We start from the raw sequence: 21,112 nt of genomic DNA on the forward strand, positions 1-21,112 counted from the left end.
ACTCCAGCGTCGCAAAGATGACAATTGGGGCAACAGAGAAAGATCTATTCTAATATATGCTCCTCACTTCCACAAGAATCCAGCTTGAATTGCATTCACAATTCCGACTGCTGTCCCGGCCAACTGAAATTGGGGTTGAAGCACAGGAATTGCTGTTGACGTGGACAGGCGCCGTAGTCGCGTTGCGTTGATATTCCGCGCGGGCATCTCGCGTGGCCCGCGGCTCCAATCAACACTGCGCGTCGCCCGACAAGCGCCAATTGACAGCGGATAATAAATTACCCGACGCCCCGCGATAATCGGATAAATACGGATATTCATTGTTCCTGATCCACATTGCCGGAACGGATAATAAATATTCCTGATCCCTCGCTAAGGTTGTTGGGTGGAGTGATTCAGAGGTCCCGCTGCGGCTTCTTTGGTGGTGATATTGGCGACTATCTTCACATATTTTATCTGATAAATCAGCTTGAAGCTTGGGAAAGAGTACGTACCCTTCATATTTACTATTTTCAAGTTACTAAGTCATTGCGACACCTTATCGTGATCCAAAAATGCTGATATCTTTATCCAGATGGCATTACTCACAGTTGCTTCCAAGCCAAACGCGGCATACCTCTTACCAATTGTTACCGCTGCAACCTACGTGCAAGTTGCTGATCCTGATTCCGGGCTTGATATTTCATTTGAGGATGAGGAATCTGTGGGAGCTGGCAAAACCAAATTGGAGCTCAAGCTTGCGGGTGGGAAGTTGATATGTGATGACGATATCTTGCCATTCCTTCAACAAAAGTATCAGGTCTTACAGCTGGGTAATAAAGAAGAGGTATGTATTGGAACAGTTCACTTGAGAATATCCAGCCTATATGGCCGCAGGCTCTTTAGCTAACGGTTAGAGCGGGCAACGTTATAGGTCGATAAATGGGTGAAACAATCCAGTGAGCTTAGAGACCCCGATTTCAAAACTTTGGATAAACCTATGAGGGAGCTTGAGTCGCATTTAATATTACGTTCCTACATCGTTGGGCATACGCTTACTCTTGCGGACCTTGCAATCTGGGGAGCTCTCCGAGGAAATAAAGTTGCCTATGCAAACATCAAAAAAGCTGCAAATACCGTTAGCAGATGGTTCAATTTTATTGAATTATCTTATCCTTGGGTAAACAATGGCCCTTCTGAGTTGAATGCAAGTGTGCAAAAGAAAAAAGCTGCTGCTAGTGCTGCTGGCGCTAGCTACAATATCGGGCTTCCAAATACCGAAAATGGTGTTGTCACACGCTTCCCACCCGAACCATCTGGCTACCTCCATATTGGTCATGCAAAAGCGGCATTGCTTAATGACTACTTTGCTCACGAGCAGTACAAGGGCACATTAATTTGTCGATTTGATGATACTAATCCTTCGAAAGAAAACCAGGAGTTTGAGGATGCTATTAAACATGATTTAAGTTTACTAGGGGTTACTCCCGATAGAATCTCATTTTCGAGTGATTATTTCCAAGAAATGTATGAATATTGTGTGCAGATTATTCGAGATGGAAAGGCCTATGCCGATGACACTGAGCAGTTGCAGATGCAACACGAAAGACGTGAGGGAATTGCAAGTAAAAACCGAGATGCAACAGTTGAGCAAAACCTAGCACGGTTTGCAGAGATGAAGACAGGGTCGACGGAGGGGCAAAGATGGTGCATTCGGGCAAAAATCTCCGTTGATGACCTGAACAAAGCGTTGAGAGATCCGGTCATCTATCGCTGCAATCTTCAACCTCACCACAGAACCGGTAGCACATGGAAGATTTACCCAACATATGATTTCTGCGTGCCAATTCTAGACGCTTTGGAAGGAGTCACACATGCGCTGCGAACTACTGAGTACGGGGATCGAAATGCGCAATACGCCTGGATGCAAGAAGCTATGAACCTACGAAAAGTGTACATCTGGGATTTCTCCAGACTCAACTTTGTTCGTTCTGTTTTGTCAAAACGTAAACTCACGCAGATCGTCGACCAGGGAGTGGTCTGGGGTTGGGATGACCCTCGCATGCCTACAATCCGAGGTATTCGACGACGAGGAATGACAGTTCCTGCTCTGCGGGAGTTCATTTTGAAGCAAGGTCCCAGTAAGAATGTTGTGAACCAGGATTGGACCAAGTTCTGGGCCACAAATAAAAAGTACATTGACCCTGTGGCGCCACGACATACAGCTGTTGACAAAGATGACATGGTTGAGGCCAAGGTTCAAGGCGTTGACGGCGTGTCATCTGTCGACAAACCTAAACACGTGAAAAATCCAGAGGTGGGAATGAAAAAGGTGGTGTATAGTGACAGCATCATAATTGATCAAGCCGATGCCAAGACATTGAAAGAGGGCGAAGAAATTACTTTGATGAACTGGGGCAACGCATTTGTTCGAAAGATTGACACAGACTCTTCCAGTGGTAAGGTCAGTCGCCTGGACCTCGAGTTGCATCTTGCGGGAGATGTGAAGAAAACAGAGAAAAAGATCACATGGCTTTCAAAGGATCAACCGCTTGTGCCTGCGATATTGTATGATTTTGACTACCTAATCACCAAGGACAAGATGGAAAAGGAGGATGACATCAATGCGATCTTGAATCCGAAGACGGAGTCCCGGACAGATGTTTTAGGCGACTGCAATGTTGCTGATCTCGTGGAAGGAGATATTATCCAATTTGAGAGAAAGGGGTACTTTAGACTGGATCGCCAATGCCAGGGTGGCGAGCCAGCGGTACTATTCAATATCCCAACTGGTAAAACGGGCTGAAATATAGTTATAGACACAAATATTAGATGTGTACACAAACATTCGGTACCGGGAAGAGATTTTTAGCGGAAAAGTTTGCAACAACGAAGGTAGATAGCGCAACATAGAGAAGTAACTGTTGTACTAGTTGGTGGTTGCATGACTGTTATTCATCCTCCGGGCCGCGTGATAATATCAAGTTACGCATTTTTCATTTCCCATCGTCTGAGCGAGATTTGGTACCTAGATGCGGAAGACTGGGGATAGTGTCAACCAGCTTGAATTGCCGGTCATCCGAACTGGAAGATCGTCACAGCGTGGCCTCCGTCCCAGCTGACAAGGACGGGATGGCTGGATCTCTGGCTCTGACCGAGCTCTATGTCGATCGAAAGGCTTCTCTGATTTAGTTAACTACTAAGTGAGGGGCCTTTGTTCCCGTCTCTGAGATGAGGGACACTGTCCCCGGTATAACTAGATATTATTTCGACCATCTGCTTGCGCTGGAATCCTTTGTCGGCATAGGCTGGGCCTAGCGCGCATCCATTCTAGACACGGCTGGCGGGCGGGTGGCACAACCCCTGCCGGACGGTCCATGCGGCGGGATCAAGTGCGCACAGCATGCGCGGTTGCGAACCGAACTGAGCGTCGATATCAGCGAGGGAGAGCGGGTGGGCGAGATGCAGACACTGCGACGAGCCCCCTTTCCTTTCTCGGCGGCCCCACGGCTGGCGTGACTAAGCACAAACGGCGTGGGGGGAAAGCGGAAAGAGCTCTCTGGGCCGTGCTTTCCCCACATGACCTCATGCCAGTTTGGGGCAGGCTCGACTGCACCTGTGCGCCGCCATCGTCGCTGCCCCTTCCGGTATAGATATAACCGCTGCCTCCCCGCCGATGGGCGGACGTTCCCCTGCCTCTCCCCTTCCCCAGAGCTGCCGTGTGGTCTGCGACCACCGTCCACCTATCGTACGCTACCTGAACGACTGCTGCTACACGCGCCATCATGCAGCGACCCGTCTTGCTCCCGTTGCTGTGGCTGCTCGCCCTGTGCTCGTGCATCTCGGCCTCTTCATCCCGCCTGAAGCCGCCGGTGTTGCCGCTGATCGTACGGAATCCGTACTTGAGCACTTGGCTGGGAAACGCCCGTGGTGACCCATGGGAGAAATGGCCCATTTTCTGGGCTGGCCAGAACATGGGAATGAGCTTGATGGCACAGGTGCCGAGCTCAAAGACCGTTTATCCGCTGCTTGGACGGCCTCACGATTCATTGGACCATATCAGCCCTAAAGGGTGAGCACGCGCTTATCGAGCAACGCTGAGTAACAGTGGATATTGACGGGTGTTACAGTTATAGCTTGGCCTTTCCGATCTATACCGGCGCTTTCTATGATGCCTCGACGACAAATCTCACATACCGCATCCCAGAGCCCGTGCAAGGCGATAAAGCGACTGACTTGGAAATCACCCTCTCGTTTCTGTCCCCAATCACACCCACGTCCACTGCTCGCCAATCTATTCCAGCTTCCTATGTGACAATTTACGTCAAAGGAAACATTGCCGTCAATTTCTATATGGATTTGAACGGCCAATGGGTCAGTGGGGATCGAGGTAGTATGCTGGAATGGAGATTTGACCATATGATCCCCGAACAAGGCGACAACAGCCTGCTTAAATGGCAGTTTAACCGGAAACACGAGCTTCTGTTCACAGAGACTGCGGATCGCGCTGAATGGGGCACTATGCACTTCACAGCACCTGCGGTAGGCTGCCTCTCGGCATATTCAGATCTTGTACTGATAAGTACTGCAGGGCACTCGATATGAATCTGGGACATCTGCGGTTCTTCGTAAACGGTTTGCAAGGACAGGAACTCTGGAGAATACCAATGACCGTAACTTCCGTTCAATCATGGACCACGAGCCTGTCTTTTCATTCGCCAGATCATTCAACCTTAGCGCTAGCGCACGAGAAGGTGCAGTGACTTTTACCATGACCTACATACAAGACCCTGTTGTTCAATTCGCCGCTGCACGTGGTTTGACACTTATGAAACCGCTTTGGCAAGCATGGTTTGCGGACGTCACCAGCCTGATTATTTTCCACTATCACGACTTCCATAATGTTAAGCACCTGGCGACTAACTACTCGGATCAACTGGCATCGGATGCTTTCTTGTCAGGTGCCGAAGATTATGTCGATATTGTTGCCTTATCGGCAAGGCAGGTACTTGGGGCTACTGTCTTCTCTGGGACAGCAGAGAATCCAGTTCTGTTTCTCAAAGAAATATCGTCGAATGGAAATTGCCAGACCGTCGATGTGATCTTCCCTTCCTTCCCATTTTTCCTCTATACAAGTCCACGGTGGCTCGCATACCTTCTCGAACCACTGATTGAGCATATGCTGAGTGGACAGTACCCAAATAAATACTCTATGCATGACCTGGGATCGCATTTCCCAAATATGACCGGCCACCCTGATGGGAGAGATGAGTATATGCCTGTTGAAGAGTGTGGAAACATGCTTATCATGGCTCTCGCCGTCGTGAATTCCCTTCGATACCCCACGGGTACCCCTCCCTCGTTCCCCACCAGCATTCCTATACAGTCCCGTGCTATCGGGAACAGCTCAGACGACCATTCTACTGGAGCATTTCCATTGCTGCCGCTCCAGGTCAGTAACGGTATTGATAAACTCGATACCCCTTGGCTTGACAATGCTTCTGTCGGAAAGGCACATGAATGGGTTGAACGGTCATATTCTTTAATCAAACAGTGGACCTGGTATCTCGTTCAATATTCCCTGAGGCCGGAAAATCAACGTGAGTACTTAAGAAATGCATGCAGCGAGTTGTATTTCTAACACTGTTCAGTTTCTACCGATGATTTTGCCGGATGGCTAGCCCTCCAAACCAACCTTGCTTTGAAAGGAATAGTCGGGATTAATGCCATGAGTGAGATTGCTAAGTTTACCAAGAATGATGTGGACGCAGTATATTTCAAGGTATGTTTACTCATCATGATTAATTTCTAAACCTCTGACGTGCAACCTCCAGAACATATCGGATACATATATTACTAAATGGGAGGAATACGGTCTTTCAAGAGACAAAACCCATGCTAAAGTTGCGTATGATTGGTATGGCTCGTGGACAACGTTATATAACATGTACGCCGATGCACTTCTATGTTTCCATCTAGATGGAACAGACCTGGACCCTCATGGCACTGCGAACGGAACTTCATCGCCATCCACTACACCAAAGCGACAGGGATTCGTTCCAAGGCATATATACACCTTACAGTCGAAGTGGTACGAAAACGTTCGACAGAAGTATGGTCTCCCCCTTGATAGCCGGCATCTATACACAAAATCGGACTGGGAATTTTTCGCTATGGCAGTTGCTAGCCCGTCAACTCGTCATGACATTCTGCAATCGGTTGCTTTATGGGTTAACGAGACAAAGACTGATCGCCCATTGACTGATCTTTATCAAACAGAGGGCGACGGCGGATTTCCTGGCCCAAATTTTTTTGCTCGACCGGTTGTTGGCGGACATTTTGCTTTCCTAGCTCTAGAACGAGCATGTAAAGGAAAAGCCATGGAAGGTTTGAGCTTTCTGGACGAAATTTTACCAGAAAAGCCGAAAATAACTATTCCGACTGATGAGGGAAGGGACAATGAGGATGAGGATTTGTGGGTAGAATACTAAGGCAGTCTTGCATCAGCTGAAGACGTGCTCAGAAGATCACAGAACGACCCATGTCTGGGAAGAGATAGAACAATCATGCTATATACTGCATCTCATCTCAATGGGTACATGTCACTGTATATTTAGCGTGATTTTTATTGAATGTGGAGTTGGTATGTAATATATTCGAGCCTACGTTGCTCTGATTAGAATGATACATACAATTAGACTTTGTCAAGACTTAAGGAGATGTATTCCCTAGTGCATTCCTTGCTTCTTGGATGTTTACCGAGATAAAGAAGCAGAAGGATCGACATCCTTGACCAGAGTAGAGCATTCAAAGCGACTTTCGGAAAATCCGAGAAAAGAATCAAAAATCCAAAACGCGATGGCCCCTTTCAAAATATGAATTCATAAAACTTAGCAAATTAAAGTAGTAGAACTAAACGTAATGCCATAGCTCCTATGATCCATTCCTAGAAGCCCCAGGTTAGCTGAATCCCTACAACTTTGGCAATCAGAAATATCCAAAAATAAGAAATCTTGTTGTTAACAGGAGATAAACATACGTGAAATCGTTGGACTTTCCATCCAAGGACCCCCTTTTTTTTTTTCGTCAGAACTGCAACTTGGCTCCGGCGTTTATACAGGTCTAAAACGGGACGTGAGACGACGCGGCAGCAACTCGACGGAGGAGGAGCTCCTTCATTCTCGCCGCTAGGACCTTGCGATTGGGATTCGAGCCGGGTGGTTCCGGGGTAGGGATGCTATGACTCGTTTTCTCCCTGAGAGGTAGTGAAGCGTGGTACACACCCCATCCGCCACAGCGCTTCTTCTTCTTCTCCGTCTCCTTCTCCATCCCTGTCTCCTCCTCCCCTCCCTTCCTCATCCTCCTCCTCCTCCTCCCGTTTCTCGACGCGGGGATCCCGGCGAGCTGGGGCACCACGGTGCCGAGGCTCAGGGTGCATCTGGCCCACATCCACGCGCCGTCGGAAGGCGTGCCGGGGTTGAAGATCGAGCAGGTGGAGTGGGCGGTGAGTGGGGTCTTGATGGTGGTGGTGAATGGCAGGGTTTGGTGCGGCGGAGGTAGGAAGATGGAGCAGGTCGAGTGGGCGGTTTGCGGGGTCGGCGGGTCCCAGGGGTATTTGAGGCGGAGAGTGGTGGTGGTGTAGGACATGGTTGGGATATAGGGGTGGTATGGATATTGGGGGGTTTGAGATGGTGTGAATGTGGGATTGTATGGAGAGAGAGGAGGAAAGGAAAGGAGGGGAGAGGAGAAAGTGGAAGCGAGGGGGGGGGCTGGGGGAGATTCATGGCTGTAAATAACACAGCAGAGAGTGTTATGGCATTTGGACTTGTATAATTTGGCGAGGGAAGACAATGGAGAACAGCAATATCGTGTGGCTCAGGAACTTCCCGAAAAGTATATTTCCAAGATATGAGCAAAGGAGAATAGAGATACATACGTGAGCTTCTAGTAGTAGTATTAGAAGCTACTGCGAAGATGTTTAATGAAGTAAAATCCTGTGGCTTCTGGAATGGCTGTACGGCGTTGGGTATGGGATATAAAAAGGACTGATGTCAAGACAATACCACCAAGTAAGCTTGAATTGCTCCAGGCTCGAGATATTGCACTTGTGGCCAGGGTATTGGTGTGTGCAGACACACCCGGAATCGGCAAAATGACCAAAGCCAGCTAGATGCGTAGTTACTATGTACCCGAAAGAGGAGATAGTAGCCAGAAAGAAAAAGAAGAAAAGAAAAAGGAAAGGTCAGGACGAGTTCCAAGACTCGTCGCCCCCAAAACACCAAGGCACAGCGTTGATGGCCAAGGGGTCAAGCTGAAGAAATTGACATAACCGCCGGACCGCCTTGGGTAGTAAGTAGACTTTGTATTACAATTCTCTCGCAAACATTGAATACTATCTTCCCAAACCATGAAAGATCGATCGCACGCAGAACCAGAAAACAATGGAGCCAGAGGGAAGCTGCTGCTGCGGCTGCTACTGCTGCAGAACCGCAGTCATCAGAAAAGAAAGCAAAGAACAAAAAAGTAAAACCTAGGCGTGTTCAAGTGAGTAGAGAGAGAGGATTAATGGGTGGATGGATGGATGAATTGATGAAGAGAGGAAAACGGATGTGAAGATTGGATAAAATAGATTTCATAGGAATTAATTGCACACATCAGGGGGCCGGGCGCAAGGGGAACAAGGCAGGGAGAGAGAGGGGGGGGGCAAGAGTAGCAAAGCATGTCAAATTCCACAAATCCGTCTTGGTTCGACACACACAGACACACATCATCATGTTCCATCCTGTTATTGCATTCGAAAAAGCCCTTTCTGCCTTAAGGAAAAATTAAATTGGAGGGGGTGGGGGATTAAAAAGAGAAAGAGGAGCCACAGCACATATCAACATAATAGAAAAGAATTTCCCATGCAGCATTTCCGACAATTCCTGGCAATAGTAGGCTATTTGTTTTTTTGTCCCTTTTTTTCTTTACGGTTTCATCTCCAGCAGCGTACACACGAAGCGTTTTGACGGAAGAAAAGAAAGAAAGAAAAAAAAAAACGAACCGTCCCCCCTCCCTTTTGTTCACCAAAAACGCTAGCCCATAAGTTTCCTGACGTGGCGGGATCTCGTCGCAAGAGATTCTTATTTGGCGCCGAGAGAGGGGAAGTTCCGCTCGTCGACGGTCGGGCCCTGGGGACCAGCGCCACCGCGGGGACGATACTCGCCACGACCGCCGCCGGGGGCACCGCCACGAGCTCCTCCTCCTCCACGACCGCCGCGGTCAGCGCCGCCACGGCCACGGCCTCGGAAGTCACCACCGCGGCGGGCGGGCTCGACGAAGCGCATGTCGACGTCCAGCACGTTCTTCTCCTTGCGCTGCTTCTCGCGCCTGGCCTTCTCCTCGCGGCCCTTGATGTAGTCGTCGTCCTCGTCGTCGCGCTTGAACTCCTTGGCGGCGGCCCATTTCTTGTCGACCTTGGCGCCCTCGTTGGGCTTGCGGGCCTCCTTGATGCCGAGGTCGTCGCGCTTGTTCTGGTCCAGCTCGGCCAGGTAGTCGGCGTAGGACTTGGTCTTGTCCTGCGGCTCGGGCTCCTTGTCGTCGGGCGTGGCGCCGCCTTCACCCTCCTCGGCCGCCGCCGCGGCGGCTTCCTTCTCGTCGTTCTTCGCGATGGCTTCGCCGGCCTTCTCGTCCGTCATGTTGGACTCGCCGGTGGTCGCGCCCCAGCCCTGGTCGAGCTGCTTTCCGGTGATGCTGCGCGAGTAGTGTGCGATCAGAATGATATGCTCCCCTGCCCCAAATGAAAGTTTAATGCACACAAGCAGCCACTTACGTCCGGTCGGTCTTGGAGCGACGGTCGTCACGGATGAGGTGGCCGCGCTGGTCACGGTTCTTGGTGCCACCGACATGGGCGGGGCCCGAGCGAGGCTCGTCTTCGGTCGGGCGGGAGCGGTTGGCACGAGAGCCAGCGGCGCCGTCTCGGAGAGCTGCGACAAGACAGCAGGTTAACATGGATTTTGGCGCACCAGCGCATTGTGAGGGGCGCGCCAGGTGGTTTGTAAATATATACCTCGTTCATTGCCGGAGTAGCGCTGGCCACCGCGGGCGAGAGCGGGATTGCTGCCACGGGGCTGCACGGGGGCATCGCGTTTGCCGTGGCGCGGAGCATTTTTGTCTAAGGCCTTGGCGGGCGGCTGTGGCTCGTCGACCTCATCGTTGCCTAAACAAGCCGAGCACACGAGGGTTAGCACACTTTAAATTTCCACCAACAAACAAATTTACCCGCGAGCGGATCGCAGCTCCAAAAATTGGCATAGTCGGAGAGCCCAGCGCGGGTTGGGGGGAGGTTGCATACCAAGGATGTCGTAAGGGTTCTGTCGGGAGGAACACACAAATCACAAGTCAGCTCGAATCACCAAAAAAAATAACAACAGCAAGCAAGCTCTAAAGACAACAGCCATTGACGCTCTCAACAGCATCGCCACGCTCAATGGCCCGCACACTCGCAGCAAACACAGAGAGGAGAAAAAGCTCAATTGCTTCGTACCTGGGACCGGACGCCCGACATGACGCCTGGTGTCTGGGGGGAGAGGGGGGGAGGGAGGGAGGGGGCCTTCCTGAGAAGGCTTTCCGTTATTGCAGCAATACGGGAATGGCTAGCACGGGCCGCGAATGAGGCAGCAAGCCAGCACGCAGACGACGGAGAGTAGATTGCAAGGCAGCACGCGAGCGACGGAGATGAGAACAGCGCAGGAAGGGGGAAAGGTCGAAAGAGGAAGAATGAGAAAGCGAAGCGAAGTTGGAATTTCGCCTCCCGCACGGCCCGATCGCGTTAGCCCGGCACGGGCTTGGCGCTGACTCAGCGCGGTGCTAAGCGAAGGCCGGGCCGATGTTGTGCCGGCGCCGGCTTAGGGCTTAGGGTATTACATCATGGACGGTGCCGGAGTAAGGATTTAAAGTATCTAGAGTCTAATAATATGTATGTATGTGGTGGTGGGGTGGAGGGCATGCTAGTGAGGGGGAGGGACGCGGGGAGGGGAAGGGAGAAAAAGGCCGTGCGGAGCGCCGGCTCTCAGTCGTTCGTTGCAATCATACACCGTGGAACCCGCGCGCCCGTCATGACGAAAAAAAAAAAAAAAAAAAGGATAGCTAGATGGCCAACGCAAAACATGATGTCCGCCCCAAGAAAGCACGAAAAGAGAGAACGCCGCTCAATGCCGGATGTGCGCGACAGGCCCGTAAAAAGGGGGGCACTGCGCGTATATGAGTTTGTGTATATAAAAAAGAGGAGAAATGAAGAGAAAAAGCAGAAATATATATCTGTAATTCCCAGATTAAAAAAAAAAAAAAAACAAATCTAGATGCCATATTCATATTTCTGTCTTTGTCGCTGTTAAAAATCATAGCATGGGTCAACGGATGTTGCTCTGGGTGTAGCTGAGTGGGGTGTGGAAGTGCATGCTGGCGCTCAGGCCGAAGGGGTCGGCGTCCAGCATGGGGTCGAAGTGGTCGACGAAGGCGCTCAGCGAGCCCAGGCCGTCGTCGCCGAGCTGCGCGAGGATGTCGGGGTGCGGAGGGTTATTATTGTGATTATTACTATTAGGGCGCGGCAGGCCGAAGGGAGTGGTGGTGGGGTTATGCGAGGATGATGACGGGGGGCAGTCGGCGTGGCTGTGGTTGTGGTTGTTGCTGTGCTGGTGCTGGGGAGGGTCGTATTCGGGCTCTGAGGGAAGACAAGGGTCAGTCAGGGCGGGCAGACGCAGACAGGGTCGCAGAGAGAACGCACCGAGCGGGTCGTAGTGCTTCTGGAACGGCACCATGAAATACGGCGCCTGGCTGCGGGCCGGGCCGCTTGCACTGCTGTTGCTGGGCGGGCGCGGGGTGGGGTTGCTATCGGGCGAGTTCATGGAGACGGGTGTGAGGGCGGCGGCGGCGGCGGGCGCGCTGAAGCCGCCGGGGTGGGCTAAGGGCGGCGGGCGGGCGAACGGCGACTTTTGGTGCGGGCGCTGGGCGGCGGGGAGGGCGTTGGCGGGCGCGGCGGCGGCGGCGGCGGTGGTGGTGGTGGTCTTCAGGCGCAGCTCGGCGTGCACGTCGATGCCTGGCGGTCGGTTAGTCCACTACAGTGATAGTAACTAGACTACATATAAAGACGCACCCTTCTCGAGCAGCAGGCGCTCGAGCAGCGAGTTCTTGTAGCGCAGCATCAGGCACTCGTCGGCGGCGGCGCGGTGGTTCTGCTGCAGGGCGCGCAGGGCGTCCTCGTGGCGCTGGATGGTGGCCTCGAGCTGCTTGATGTACTCGGAGCGGCGCTCGCGGAAGGCGGCCTGGGCCTGGCGGTTGCGCTGCTTGCGCTCCTCGGACGTGGCGTAGATCTACGGCTGTCAGCTGGTTTGTTTATATATATATATATATAAAAGAACAGGATTTTTGGGCGCACCGGCTTGCGGCCGCCCTTGCGCTTGGGCGGGTGTGCGGCGGCGGCGGTGGTGTCGGGCTCGGGAGTCGAGGCGGACGAGCTGCACGAGCCGTCGGGCAGCGGCATGTCGACGGGGAGGTTGGGGGCCAGGACGAGACGCAGTGGGTGGTAGACGGGCGACGCCATGGGAGAGAGGACAGGCAGCACGACGGTAGGACAGCACAGAACGGTAGGATAGCAAGACAAGACAACAAGAGACGCAAGAGGGGCAGGCTGGTCGCGGCCCTTTTGTCTGGTCTGCCGCGCTCGCGCCGGCGTAGCCAGCCAGCTAGCTCAGTCCACGGGTTAAATAGCTAGCTAGCTAACTAACTAACGCACGAACTACTCTACCAAGAAGGCTTCTCGCTCGCGTTCGCGTTCGCTGGCCCGCGCGTACCCCCACAGCCAAGACGTTGCGGTCGAATTCTCGCGCGGGCCGAGGCCAGCAGCTGCGCAGCCTGCGACGCGGATCAAACCGGTGGTGATCCTGGAGGACCGTTGTGCCCAGCCGGGCTGGGGAGCGCTGTCGGCCGGAGGAGTAATACACCCCGCCCTGCCTACCCCCCTCTGCCCAACATACCCCCCTTCCGCCTCGCCCAGCGCGATCTCCGTCTTCGCCTGCCTGTCGCCGCGCCCGTCAGGAGTCGCGCTTACGTCGCCCGCCCGCCCGCCGCCGCCGCCGCCGCTCGGCGTCTCTGGCGTCTGCCTGCGCCCCGCGGCTCCTGCCCGTCATCCTCTCTGACCACTACGGAGTACTGACTGGCTGACGACCGCCCGCCCCGCCGTGGAGCCTCTGCACTCGACGCCCGCCGGCTGCGGCCCTCCGGCGCTCCTTGCCTTCGGACTTGGGGGCCCTCGCCGAATGCACGCATCTTATCCCAAGCATTCGTACTATCTTCACCACCACCACTACTCTCCTCTCAACCACCGCCAGCCCGGCACCGTCACCCACGCCCCTTCATCTCGATGGGACTGCAAAGGATGCCCGCATCCTTCCTCACCTCAACCTCGCCTTCGCGCCCTCAAACCACGACCAGCAACCCCGGCCTTCGCGGGTTATTTTTAACCCGCCCGGTCCGCCGCTCCCTCGCCCGCCCGCCAGCGCGCACCGCCACGCTGGGGAAGCCCGGTCTTCCTTCCGCCGCCGAGCCGCGCCAAAAAATAAAACAAAGTCAAAACAAAATTAAATAATACTAAAAAAACGTGCGCTGCTCGTTCGCTTCCATAGAATCCGCCCGGTATAGGCCTATAAGGCCACCCGCCGCGATCATATCACGCCAGTAGTTAGTAGCGACCCCTCCCGGCCGCGGCCACGCTTGCACGCGCACGCGCAGATGCCAATCGGCCGGCCGCCCATTATTATGTATTATCCTCATTCGGCCCGCGGCGACAACACCGACCGGCCGTAGGATCGCACTTACATACTTTTATTTTAAACCCACGCCACGCCCCCGTTCTTATCGGCTTCTGCTCGCTGCCCTTTCTTTTTTTTTTTCCTTCCTCTCTTTTTTTGCCTTTCGGTTTCGTTTTCTTTTTGGGCCGGGCCAAGCGCCCGCTTGCCTGAGGCTCAAACTTGCCCTGCCCGCACGCACGCGAAGGATGCTTTTTGCTCAGAAAAACTCTCTTTGATTACTCTCCCCCCGGATCCCACCGTTCCGGCGCGCGCGCGGCTGCTTGATTCGCCCGCTGAGCTGCCGGTCCCTGGCGCGGGCGGAGCCAGCCGAGAGCCCGGCTCGAGCTAAATATCACAGTCTAGCCTCTTCTCGCCGTTGGGCGGGCTGCTTTGTACTCCTAAAAATGTCAGCCCCGATTCCACCCCACCCCCCTCCTCCTCCTCCTCCTGTCTTGAATAATAAGAAGAATAATGACAGGATGTTGCGTCTCGCTTGTCTTGACTTGGTCTTCTTGATTCGGTGCCGAAAGCAGAAAATCCCCTTTTTCCGGCTGACCCGTCCCCATCACCAGCCCACACTCCTCGACCCCCCATGGGCCATTTCTCGCACCCCCTAACCACATGCGTTGCCACTACCTAGCCCTCTGCCGCTGTCGGGTCTACTTAGTCGATTTACTAGGTACTACTACCTACTTGCGTACCGGACACCGCCGCCCGCCGCGCAAGCAAAAACCATCCCTCCCCCTAGCTCGAATAATAAAACAAAACCCACGCCCATCATCGCGCACGTCAGGGGAACCACAACTTAGATAGCCCTGGGATAGATCGCCGAATGTTCGGCGTCCCCGATTACTGCTACCGCTGCAGCTCGCCCACCGTCGGTGACCCTCAGTCAGGATTGCCGCCCGTGAGCCATCTCGTTGCGGGTTGCTCGTGGATGACTAAGTAGCTCGGCCGGGCGGCTATTCTGCGCCGCTTGCGCACTAGCGCGAGTAAACGGTCCACTCAGGGCCGGCCGTTTTTCTGGCGGCTGGCTGTTCGATGACTTCCGCGGTCTCCGCCGGCAAACAACCAAACGATATGAGTATTATTATTATTGGGCGAATATTTGTTTTCTCACGAGAGAAAAATAGTAATAATTATTATTATAATAAATAAATGAAAATCAAAAATCAATATGTGTCACACCGTCAATTGTTTCGACCGACGAACGTAACCATATTGCGTAAGATGCAAACAAGCCCCCAATCCTCCCTCCCTCCCTCCCTTCTCCGATTTCGCAGGCTGAATTGGCTGGCTCCTTTTTGTCCTTGCTGGGGACTTCTTACTATTCCGCAGATCCCCACGCCAACCGCCCAAGACTACCTCGAGAAAATAGAAATAATAGATCAAGAAAAAAAATGAAAAAAGAAGAAGAAAAACTCTGCATACCCGGTGATCCACGACTGCACAGCCAGCCAGCCAGCCAGCCACCGCTATTGTTATTATTATTATTATTGGGAGGGCGGGGAGGGAAGAGTAGGAGCCGCTGCGCGCTCCTCTCTGACAACAACAACAACATCCGCCGGAAGAGATCTCCGATCGCAGATGTGCAGGGGGGCGCCGATCGGTATCACCACTCCTGTCGAAAAAAAAAACAAAGAGCCCCTCCCCCCCTCTTCTCTGCAGGCGGGGGCTGGGGCTGGGGCGGCGGCTCTCGGGAAGCTGACGCCCGCTGCAGGACAGGGGGAGTCAGAGCGATTATTCTTATTATTATTATTCTAATTAGTTAAAACCAACACTCAGTCAGACCCGCTTGCAAAAAACAAATGCCGCCCACCCAGACACCGTCGCCCGGGAATGCCAGACGTCTGTTATCACCGAGGACCCAACCGCGGCAACGGCAACGGCAACGGCGGCGTCCGTCGAGAGCGGCATATGTGCGGTGACGGTGAGCAGAGCGGCGGGCCCCCGAGCGGAAGAAGACGCCGGTGGTGGTGGTGGTGTTTTCGGCGAATGCCGGATTGAACGCGGACAGAAACGCGTACGAAGACGAAGCCGGTAGGATCGCGGGAGAGAGAGAGAGAGAGAGAGGTGAGTCCAATCGGCTCTCTTTGAAAGTGTCTGTCTCGCTAAGAGAATCTGTTGAACTACTTGGATGAAAAATAAAGAAGAAAAGAATGGGGAAAAAAAAAGTACAGAGAAGCCCAATAGAGACAAATCTTCGCAATGCAGAGCAGACCCAACAACAAATGGAGTCCGCATCGCGCGCCGCCGCCGCCTTGCTGCCCAGTAATAACTATAGCAGCCACAGAGCACCTCCCGGGCGGTTCGCGCGCGCACAGCGTGCCAGAGTGTCGGATTGGATTATTCTGCCGCCTTAGTTACCACCACCGGCCCAAGATCGCCAATAATTCGGATTTTTTCGAGCACCCGGGGAACCAGATCCGTTGGGGCGGGCCAGTCAAGCCAGTAGTCTGTTTGGTGAACGTCTCAGCCCGTGTTGGCGCGTTTTCTGCCGATCTGCATCGTGGCGTGCGGTGTCCGTAAAGGGTTGTTGGACGTGTCGCAGAGAGAGAGAAAAGGGTAGTTGCACCGCTGATGAAGTTGGTTAGTGGTGGAGTCTGCTGCGATGAGGGAGAGAAACCCAGGGCGTCTGTGTGTCGCGCCTGAGGATAAATACCCATCTTGCATATCTTTCTTGGAAGCTGGAGCGGCAAGGTATGCCTTTAAAACAACACAAGCGTCTACTGTTGTTCATGACAGAAAAATTCGCACAGCGCTGCCGGGACCTTGTTTGGTTTTTTGACTTGTCCCCTTGGCCGTGAGGTTTTCTCGCAGTCGTTGGCATGGGCTGATTTGAATGATGGGCGTGTGCTTGCTTGCTTTACCACCCCCACCCCCAAAACCTCAGCATCAGACACAATACGATGCAGAAGGCTGTTGAAATGGTTTGAAAGTCTTCCCTTTGATGAGAATGAGTAGACGCCACCCAACTATAGCTATTTTGAGGGATGCTGCAGACTTCGTTGTTTAGATTGACAAGGCATTATGGTTGCCCTGATCTAGGAGTCTGCATTGTGACAGACGAACGGATGAGCCAGCCGTGCACTTGGTAGGATAGTTTCTCCTTGTTAAGCTGGTCGTGTACTCCGTACTCCAAGCTGCCGACTTTTAAGGTTCAAGAAGTACTCCGTAAACCTTATTTCATTAGCCGAAGACGGGTACCAATACACGTGACTCGGTGCCAAGACCCGAGACCGTTACTTAGTAATCTGCCTATGGAATATCGTTAGTCCGCGATAAGGAAACAGCTTAACGCGACCGCGTTCTATCAGACACTCGACAGCTTCTACAGTCGTTGATGCCCATTTTTCGTTTGCTTCTACTAAGCCATGTTTGCCGCCCTCCCTTCCTCGTCACCGCCCCGCGCATGCAACCTCGCAACCGAGCCATTTTCACCCCTATCGCCGCAAGATGCCGAGCGCCCTCGATCTCGCCTCTCCCCCATGTCGCCGAACAACCACTCGCACAACAAGCAAGATGCTGCGGCGGCGCCCGAGCCCCCCTTCTCCCCTCCCTCATCTCCACTTTCCTACGCCCAGCGCTACACTTCGCGAATAGCCCACCCGGCCTCCCGCGTCACGGGCCGCATGTCGCGCGACATCCGACGAAACGCCTTCCTCAACCGCGTCAAACAGGATCGCCAGAGCGCGCGGTTCAACGCGCGGGAGGACCGCATGCTGTGGATCGAGTATATCACGCAGAAACGCCGGTTTGAGGAGGAGATGGCGCGCTCGGCTCCGAGGATTGACAATGTTGAGGATGCGATGGTGGAAGACGAGAGAGTAGGGACTGCGGCGGGGAACGAGGACTGGGTGGAAGAAGGTATGGGTTTCACTGACTGACTCTTTTGTGGCTATGTTTGTTGTCGCTTGTTTTTGCTGATTCGTTCTGGGTGAAGCGGCGCTGGAGGAGTATCTCGCCCAGGAACGGGAATATGAAGCCTTCGCGGAAGAGATGGAAAGACAGCTCGAAACGGATAATGCCCGAAGCAGCAGCAATGATGAAGATGAATATTATGATAGTATATTCACCGCGCTTGCGTCGCAATGCCCGTCAGAGGTATTAGACCCGGATGAACGGATGGATACCTCGCATGGATGACAGTTTCTGTCCGTGTTGGCAGCATACATAGCGACCACAAGCATTTGGACACTTGTACATAGGTATTTCAAAGATAGAACAGCGGGCGTTGGGTCAACATGGGAAATGTGTAAATAGGAAAACCGTCGTGTGAGTATGAAGAAAAAGATATCCTTGACAATAGGCATTTATTTGTATTGGAATTAATATCTATTGTTGCGGACACTGCGACATGTCTCCACCACCTGAGAATAACTCCTCCGTCAATGGATCCGATACAAGCTCTTTTGGTGGCGCGCCGGTGCTTTGCATCTAAACAGCTATCAGCAATCGGCTCAAATGGCCAACAACGAAGAAATAGACTTACAGCCTGCATTTTCTCCCACACATACGTCCTATGTTCATGATTATCATCCGAATACCCCGGCTCGTCGAACTTCTTCAAGACGTCCGACATGAGTCCAGACTGCTTCACATATCGCTCGTACTCCTCTTTCGACAATTTGTCCTTATTGTCTTTCAGCCACGGTTCAAATTTCTGGCTTAGCTCCTTGACCGGCTCATATAGCATCTCCTTATTCGACAATTGCTCCATGACGCCCATCAGCAGCTGCTCGAAATCCTCTTCCGTGCCGTCACCTCCGCCCATGCCCGCCGATTCCATCGCCTTGAGCAAGTTCGCCAGCATCTCGTCTTCCGAATTCGTATTCGCCGCCGCCGTGGCCTTGTCCCCCGACTCCTGCATTCGCTCCATGGTCTTCTGGATCGTCTCCTGGAACTTATCCTCGGTCTTCCGCGCGGCGTCGCCGCTGGCTTCGCCGCTGGCTTCGCCGCCGGTCGAAGTCATGTCTTCGCCCATTATCAAGTTCATTAGATCTCCGGACTTCAGACCGTGTTTCGTCAGCTCGTTTGCTAAATTGTTCCAGTCGTCCGTAGTATCATTGCCGCCGCCGCCCCCTAGTAGTTCAGCCATGCCGGCCTCTAGCTGCCTCATCAGTGCTTCCTCATCTGGACTTGGTAGCTGGCTCAAATCCGGCTTGTCTTCAGGCTTCTTGATGGCCGACTCTGATAGATCGGCTTTCGCGGGAGCGGAGGCCGAGAAGTCGTCCAACACATCTACATCGGTATATATTAGCTTTGACAAAACTGACGAGTAGGTGTTTGAAGCCCAGGTACCATCTAATTCATCTAAATCCGATTCCTCCTCATCTTCTTTTGTTGCCGGTGCCGGAGCCGTTGTCTGTGCGGGCTGTGCGGGCTGTGCGGTCTCTGCGGCAGGTGGGGGGTGTTGGGCGGGGGATTGGGCAGGGATGGCGGTAGGTTTCTGATCACCAGCGGGTGCCGTCGGATTTGAATCCATATTAATTTAGAATAGAAAGAAGGGCTGTGCTTAGGTATGGAGTTTGTCCTAGTAAGACGTGGAGATACTGAACAAGCCACTTCAGATCTGGGGACGACGCGCGCCTTGCATGTGAGTGCTGATAAGCTTTTTGATTTGCCTGCTTGCTTCCTCGGCCGTTCTCTACCATCCGACTTAGGGGTTCAACCACCCAACTACAATGTTGGTTGGCCGGTCTGAATTATCATACAAAATAAAGCTATGACTGTCGGCAATACAGGCTACACTGATGTGGAAACTGTTAACACTCCATCCATGGAAGAGAAGCCTTGAAAATAGCTTCAACTATATCCCTTGAGCTTGAGGTTGTGACGCTACGAGCTATGCTTTGACCAGCCTGGTATTTATCCTCGTTCTTTTCGTCTATGGAATGCACACGCTCCATTGACCTTGCATTCCTGATACATAACACAAACGCCATAATTCCGGCAAACACCATCGATAGGATGGCAGTTGTCACGGCAGCCTTTTCTCCGCCCGCAAGGCTTCCTGGCCAAATTAACGCACCCAGAGCAATAACGCAGATGCTGGCAACTTTTATCAGCCTATGCTCAAGCAATCTTTGAACATGTTTTTGGTTGAACATCCTGAAACTGCTATCTGGAGCCGGCTTGCTTTCCTCCCTACTTTGAAAACATTGTGCTTCTTCATCAATCTGCCCCTATAGTTAGTGGCTCTTTGAAGTCCCATTTAGCCTGTTGATAAAATTACTACTCTTCTGATAGATGCTTCTAGGAATTCGAAAAAGTGGAGTTTTGTTCTGATCAAACAAACCTATACAGGAGTCTATAATCAAGGTTGCTATATCATAGACTGATATAATAAGATCCCAAGATGTTTCAATATCTTCTGATGGACATTTCAAGGGTCATACATAAGAGGTCGCTTCTGTCCTTCTTCACCAGAATCAGATTAGGCTTGCTGGTTACTGTTTTCAATTCCGCTATTGACGCTGCTAGCACCAAATTCTATTTGAGTGTCTACCATCAGCCTATATATTCCACCACTTTCACCTTTGTGCTCTTCGACATCCAGAGGAGGATGCTCGGGGCCAACCGGCAGATCCACGTGAGCCAACGAGGATCTGGTCGATCTTAGTAACTAATATCCAGGCCAGTTAATCCTATAGAAAATCACATTTTTGATGTTGGCGAGTCACTTAGACGATACAAAATGAAAGGAAGATACAATGCATTGTGGTTGGACAAGTTAAATACAGAATGGAAAGCTTGACGGCTGACTGCATTGCAATGTCTGAAAGTTCTATTTAATTTGAAGTGATCTTATCCCTAGCACATACGACCACAGGAAGTGGAATACAGGGCTTCCCGTCCGCTCAGCCGTACTTAAGCCACTTGCCGGCCGGCTAGTAGTTGGGTGGGTGACCACCAGCGAATCCCGGCTGTTGTATGTTTTTAATTTTTTTTATGTTTTTCATAAACAAGTAGTTACTTCAATGCAAACAGTTAGGGACGCGACAAAGTGGGTTTGTAAGTAAGGGCCGCCTGAAAAACTTTTAATTTAGTGAGCAATGCGCATTCTGCAAACATGGCAAATACAAATCTAGTAGCAATAAACATAAAAACACACAAAGACAGATTTAGATAAAATTTTCAGAGTATGATACAAACAGATCCCGACCGGTATCATACATGCATTGAGAGGAAATGGTAGTAATGAATGACCGCCATCAAGAGAACAGAGGGTGAACCCCTATGGGATAATAGGGAAATAGGGCGAAGCGTGCTAAAACATAAAATAGGACATTATTACAATTTGATTG

The 21,112-nt window shown here is 52.3% G+C and overlaps 6 protein-coding genes across 6 annotated transcripts; 3 read left to right on the forward strand and 3 right to left on the reverse strand.

Moving 5' to 3' along the window:
• Positions 1–574: 574 nt before the first annotated feature.
• Positions 575–2,785, forward strand: GUS1 (glutamate--tRNA ligase; the record flags this gene model as incomplete). Its single annotated transcript, XM_049252053.1, has 2 exons — positions 575–826; positions 914–2,785. The coding sequence occupies 2 exons, from the start codon at positions 575–577 to the stop codon at positions 2,783–2,785; spliced, it is 2,124 nt and encodes a 707-aa protein (XP_049108936.1).
• Positions 2,786–3,953: 1,168 nt separating this feature from the next.
• Positions 3,954–6,470, forward strand: LOZ57_002999 (uncharacterized protein; the record flags this gene model as incomplete). The annotated part of the gene is made up of 5 exons (XM_049252054.1): positions 3,954–4,051; positions 4,116–4,521; positions 4,571–5,579; positions 5,631–5,761; positions 5,814–6,470. 5 exons carry the CDS (start codon positions 3,954–3,956, stop codon positions 6,468–6,470), a joined length of 2,301 nt encoding a protein of 766 aa, XP_049108937.1.
• Positions 6,471–9,101: 2,631 nt separating this feature from the next.
• On the reverse strand, positions 9,102–10,525 carry LOZ57_003000 (uncharacterized protein; the record flags this gene model as incomplete). Its single annotated transcript, XM_049252055.1, has 5 exons — positions 9,102–9,711; positions 9,791–9,944; positions 10,028–10,177; positions 10,313–10,331; positions 10,505–10,525. 5 exons carry the CDS (start codon positions 10,523–10,525, stop codon positions 9,102–9,104), a joined length of 954 nt encoding a protein of 317 aa, XP_049108938.1.
• Positions 10,526–11,369: 844 nt separating this feature from the next.
• LOZ57_003001 (uncharacterized protein) lies at positions 11,370–12,559 on the reverse strand (the record flags this gene model as incomplete). Its single annotated transcript, XM_049252056.1, has 4 exons — positions 11,370–11,680; positions 11,744–12,055; positions 12,113–12,329; positions 12,395–12,559. The coding sequence occupies 4 exons, from the start codon at positions 12,557–12,559 to the stop codon at positions 11,370–11,372; spliced, it is 1,005 nt and encodes a 334-aa protein (XP_049108939.1).
• A 4,620-nt stretch (positions 12,560–17,179) lies between these two features.
• On the forward strand, positions 17,180–17,951 carry LOZ57_003002 (uncharacterized protein; the record flags this gene model as incomplete). Its single annotated transcript, XM_049252057.1, has 2 exons — positions 17,180–17,672; positions 17,749–17,951. 2 exons carry the CDS (start codon positions 17,180–17,182, stop codon positions 17,949–17,951), a joined length of 696 nt encoding a protein of 231 aa, XP_049108940.1.
• Positions 17,952–18,140: 189 nt separating this feature from the next.
• On the reverse strand, positions 18,141–19,290 carry PEX19 (Peroxisome chaperone and import receptor; the record flags this gene model as incomplete). The annotated part of the gene is made up of 3 exons (XM_049252058.1): positions 18,141–18,242; positions 18,298–19,046; positions 19,107–19,290. The coding sequence occupies 3 exons, from the start codon at positions 19,288–19,290 to the stop codon at positions 18,141–18,143; spliced, it is 1,035 nt and encodes a 344-aa protein (XP_049108941.1).
• Between the last annotated feature and the right edge of the window lie 1,822 nt (positions 19,291–21,112).

The sequence above is a fragment of the Ophidiomyces ophidiicola genome (assembly GCF_022830035.1).
Source record: "Ophidiomyces ophidiicola strain CBS 122913 chromosome Unknown scaffold_9, whole genome shotgun sequence".
NCBI lineage: Eukaryota > Fungi > Ascomycota > Eurotiomycetes > Onygenales > Onygenaceae > Ophidiomyces > Ophidiomyces ophidiicola.